This window comes from Portunus trituberculatus, chromosome 8 (genome assembly GCF_017591435.1).
Source record: "Portunus trituberculatus isolate SZX2019 chromosome 8, ASM1759143v1, whole genome shotgun sequence".
NCBI lineage: Eukaryota > Metazoa > Arthropoda > Malacostraca > Decapoda > Portunidae > Portunus > Portunus trituberculatus.
Window position 1 is genome coordinate 5,587,501 of NC_059262.1, and position 5,000 is coordinate 5,592,500.

Here is a 5,000-nt window from a genome sequence, read left to right on the forward strand (position 1 = left end):
TCCAGTGGGCGAATTGCAATTTTTATATTATTTAATTGGATGTGGCGTTTATGTTGGTGGTGAGTGTTTGGTCTGTGCATTCTCCTCACACTTGGCAGCTGAGTCTCTCAACAAGGTATCCTGGACTTTGTGTCTGTAGAAACCTCCTTTGTTTTCCTTCTATCATTTGCAGGACACAGGATGAGTATCAAAAAACAAATAACAAACAAACAAACAAACAAACACACAGTGATGCAGTAATTATAATAGCGATGATAATCTTATTATTAATATACTTAAGTACTATGTCATTTGTTCGTCGGAGAATACGGTGTCAAAGTAAGTCACTCGTGAAAGGCAGGAGTCACTATTTTATTTTTTACACGGCATACATTATTACCATTACTTCATTACTCCATTCTTCCCCTCCTCTGACGTGCGGAGGAGAGAACACGGCCGCACCGCGAGGCCCGCCGTGTGTGTATGTGTCATTATTTCATTTATTGTATACAAGAAGAAGTTTCAATCTTTGTACAGCGTCTAGTTCTTAATAAAGTACGTCCAACAGGAGTGGCTGCGAGTCTTATTCTTAGTATTAGGCTGAGGATGATTATTAGGGCAATTATTTTGAGGCAACATAACAATTACTGCTATTGCTACTACTACCCTCTCTTGCAGGGATGACCAAGCAACCACTGCAGTGTTGAGAGATATGACCTGATAATATGCACAGGTAAGAACAATATGCATAAGAAATCAGCCCTTCAGGAGTCCAGTACCCTTCACCATTCTACTGTGTGGTTGTCAGTGTTTGGTGAGAATGGGCAATTGATGATATGAGGACACTAAGAGGAGGAAGGAGGGATATTCAGGTGAGCAGTGGAGTTGGAGGATGTAAAAGAGAACTGGTGGAGACTTGGGAGTTTGTGAAAGAAGATACAGGAAGGATAATGAGCCACAAAGAGTCTGGATGTGAAAAGTTGCAAGTCAGTAACTCTTTCAATGCTGTCAAGGGAGGTAAGGACTTTAAGCTGATGATGATGATGACTTAGGGTAGAGAAGATGAAGGAGGTAAGAGATAATATAGATAAGTAAGATATAAGGCATAGATTAATACAAGATAGGTACAATTGAGTAAATATCTTTTTAAATGTATTCTCATAGTATATAACTTGATATTTTCCACCTGTGCTTTGTGAATGTGTGCCCATCAAACTCATCTGATTGGTGTAAGATACTGGAACCTTATTAACATACCACAGAAAAAAAAAACATAATAAAAAAGTGAACATTGCACAATAATACGAAAATAACATTAACTATCTTCACTTGAGACTGATGTTAGGCTAGGCAAGATTTAGATGAATGTCTTCAGTACCATGACACGTTTTCATGTCTATTCTGGCTACTACTTGGCGATTTTATACAGCTTCAGAAACATGTGTGGATTAGAATAATGAAGACTGGCCATTAATCATCTGACCTCCATAAATCCTTCCTTATCTCAATAAAATCGTCTAATCATACCCAAACCCAAGGTAGAAATGCATCCTACTACTGAAAAGGTTACGTCACTAATTATTTCACAGTTTATTCCTTCATGGCATAGATCAAGATTTGTAAGAAAACCTCATATTTTGCGCAGGAAATAGTATTGACATGAATAGGCTATATGCAGTAATATCTATAACACTCTGTCATTGTATTAAGAAAAGTCTCGATCATAATAATCAATAAGATACACTTAGGATTTCAAAGACAGCCGTATTTCACCCACCTTCCTCCCGCGCGCGACAAAGAAACTCTACGATGATCAAGTGCCAAATTTAACTTAATCCACGGGAATGCACCGCCACATTTGACCCTTCACAGCTAAGCAATCTTCATCATCAATCAAACACCTTCCATTTATGATAATTTTGTAATTTTTAATTTTCAAACTCTCTCTCTCTCTCTCTCTCTCTCTCTCTCTCTCTCTCTCTCTCTCTCTCTCTCTGCAGACGTTACTAAATATATAAGAATTAAGGAGGTGGAAAAGAAGGAGAAAAAAGAAAAAGAAGAAAGTGTGTGTGTGTGTGTGTGTGTGTGTAGGTTGTAATCTTTTCCTAGAATGTGACATCATTTGTTATTTATTTTGGCTGTTTGTTTCTTTTCCTGGAAGTCGACTGAGTCTCAGAGGATTGCCATTGTTCGAGAAATAGCTCCGATATTATCTAAGTACTCTTGATCTGGAGTAAAAGAAGAGGTTGAAATAATTGGGATAAAATTCAGACGACAGAAAATGCGAGGATCAAAATTAGCAGGTTGTACGATTCCTTTGTACTACTACTACTACTACTACTACTACTACTACTACTACTACTATTGCTACTACTATTACTATTGCCGCCATTACAATTAGTGTCATACTGTCATTAATTTCCTCGAATTTTTGACAGTTGGGTTATTTTCACCACAACATTTTTTGAAATTAGAAGTAACACAAATAAATTTATCATAAACAAATTGAAAAATAAAAAAAATACCAAAAACAACAGATATATATGATTTTAAGGTCGTTTGAGAAATAATTGAGCTTTATTATCATAGACGGTGAAAACAACGGCCAGTGCCTGCCACGTCTAGAACAGCGGCGGGTGTTACTGGTTTTCCTCGTCACTCTGCTAGTAATTCAGCACCAGCCTCCTCCAGACTCCCCACGGCGCCGCCCACACTGTCCTGCAAACTGTCAGGTGAGGGGCGCCCACACCAGGGTCACCTGACACTGAAGGAGCGGTGGTGGTTGTTCACTCAGCGCCAAACTTGTTTTTGTGTTGAAGTGTGTGTGTGTTCTTGCCTAACTAAGCTTGACCTGCCCCAGCATTGACGAGAGCCTCTGACCTTCGACCCACGTAGTGTTGTCACATTCATGTTGCAGTTGACACCAGCAAGTAACGTCCCGCGATGGTGACTGGTGATGCAACACCAGTCACATTGTTGGACACACACACCGCTACAGTTTGAGGCGCAGCTTAAGTGTCTTTCATGAGACTACAGTTGTCTTGTTGTGTTGCTTCTTACCTGCTGTTTATATATATATATATATATATATATATATATATATATATATATATATATATATATATATATATAATATGGGCTTCCCGGGAATCACGGGCTAGAGGAGATATTTTGGGTACCTCCTGTGTGAAGGCCCAGCCATTAAAGAACCATTACCTTGAGTAGGGAAGCCCTTCTTACACTGGGACTATGGCCAGGATTCGAACTGGTGTACTTGGGAATCCCTTGGCCGCCAAAGTGCATGTGCTGTGGGAGGTTGTCTGGGCCGTCCCACTGGGGAGTTTCTTGCTTCAGCTGTCACACACACACACACACACACACACACAAAACTTACTCATTTATTTTATTTATTTTGTGACACTTTGTCTGGCTCCATTCTGCCAGACTGTGCTCTTCAGAGCCTATATGAAAAGAAATTCAACAATTCATCACAAAATTAGGAATGAAAATAGTTCTTGTACTATAGTAATTCTCCTAAAAACTGCATTTTTTCCATCGTTTTGTCTGTTTCCTGTGATGCTAGGCTTTTCTCATGGAAGTAGAATATGGTAACCAGAATGCTAATGATAAGATAGCAGTGATGGTGATAATATTCATGTGTCTTTGGGTGGTGTCCTGACAGTTCATCACAGCAAGATGGGCCAGCACAACATCCTGTCCTGGGCCGCACCACCCCTGCTGTTGCTGCTGCTGCTCCTCACCACCACCAATGCCAAACCTGCACCTTCCATCCCACCCTCCTTCCCCTCCATGCTGTCCAGCCCCACCATGGAGGGGAAGCTACTTGTACCTATTGGGGGACAAAAATCAGGCTATTCCTCACCTCCTTCACGTCAGATGGAACCTCCGCCACCCTCTACCAGCATCTCCAAGACTGTAGGGAGCTCTGCTGCCCCAGCCCCACCATCAAATAAAACCATCACCTTATCAAAAGAACTTCAGCTGCCACAAACAAAGGAAGGGGCATTGGAGTCTGCCAAGGATGGTGCTGGTGGAGCCAAGACAAATGCCACTGAGGTGAAGGACAAGGAGGCTGCCAGGGAGGAGAATGATAAGGGTAGTGTAGAGGGTGATAAGGATAAGGAGGAGCAGAAGGATGAGGGATCTATTGCAAAGAAGAATGAAGGGGCTGCGGTGAATAATGGGTCTGCTGCAGTGAGCCCAGACGAAGAGGACAAGACTGAGAAGAAGGTTGTGGTGTTGGCAGGTGATGGGGAAAAGGCTGGGGAGTCTGCCGGGACTAAAACAGAAGAGGGTGGAGCTGATGGGGCAGATGCAAGTGGGGCTAAACCAAATGAGGGACAAGAAAAAACACCAAATACCCCAGCAAATCCCCCGCAGAACAACACAAAAGTAGAGAACCCCCAACCAGCACCTTCTCCCCCAGTGAAGCCCCCAACCTCTGCTGCCCCCACCCCTAAACAACAAGAGAACCCCCCACCACACATACCACCAAACACCACCACCACCACCACTACTACCACCACCACCACAACCACCACCACCAAGGCTGTGATTAAGGAGGAAGAGGAGGAGGAAGAGGACCAAGGCTTTGTGGTGGATAATGGTGATAATGTTGATATGACACAGTACATTGACAGTGGCAGAAGAGACCCAATTGATAACCCACCTTTGCTTGGTAAGTATGTGTGTGTTTACCTAGTTGTATGTTACAGGGTTCAAGTGGAGCTCCTAGTGACCTGTCTCCATATCTACTTTTATCCAACTTTTTCTCAAATTTGTGCACATTTTCTGCTGCTACAATCTCTTCACTCAGTCCATTCCAGATGTCCACCGTCCTGTGTGGTAAACTGAACTTCTTAATGTTCCTCAGACACGGACTTTTCATGATCTTGGAATGTCCTCTTGTTTGTGTATATCCATCCTCCGTCAGTGTTCCCAGGTCTTGTCTGTCTAGCTTTCCCATGTGATGTACTAACTTATACATCATTATTAGGTCT

At 42.2% G+C, this 5,000-nt stretch overlaps 2 protein-coding genes across 3 annotated transcripts in view; both read left to right on the forward strand.

Moving 5' to 3' along the window:
• LOC123500409 (bromodomain adjacent to zinc finger domain protein 2B-like) overlaps positions 1-549 on the forward strand; it is a 77,402-nt gene extending 76,853 nt beyond the window's left edge. Inside the window, 1 exon segment of the mRNA XM_045249129.1 lies at positions 1-549. This exon segment is cut by the window's left edge and continues 3,057 nt beyond it. The gene's annotated coding sequence lies outside the window, so the exon portion shown is untranslated.
• Positions 550-2,569: 2,020 nt separating this feature from the next.
• The window catches only part of LOC123500337 (neurofilament medium polypeptide-like), a 4,337-nt gene continuing 1,906 nt past the window's right edge, over positions 2,570-5,000 (forward strand). For both annotated transcript variants that reach the window (XM_045249044.1, XM_045249051.1), the window contains exons 1-2: positions 2,570-2,711; positions 3,662-4,678. In XM_045249044.1, coding sequence (XP_045104979.1) covers positions 3,676-4,678 — 1,003 coding nt within the window. In that variant the 5' untranslated portion in view covers positions 2,570-2,711; positions 3,662-3,675. The remainder of the gene's footprint in view (positions 2,712-3,661; positions 4,679-5,000) is intronic.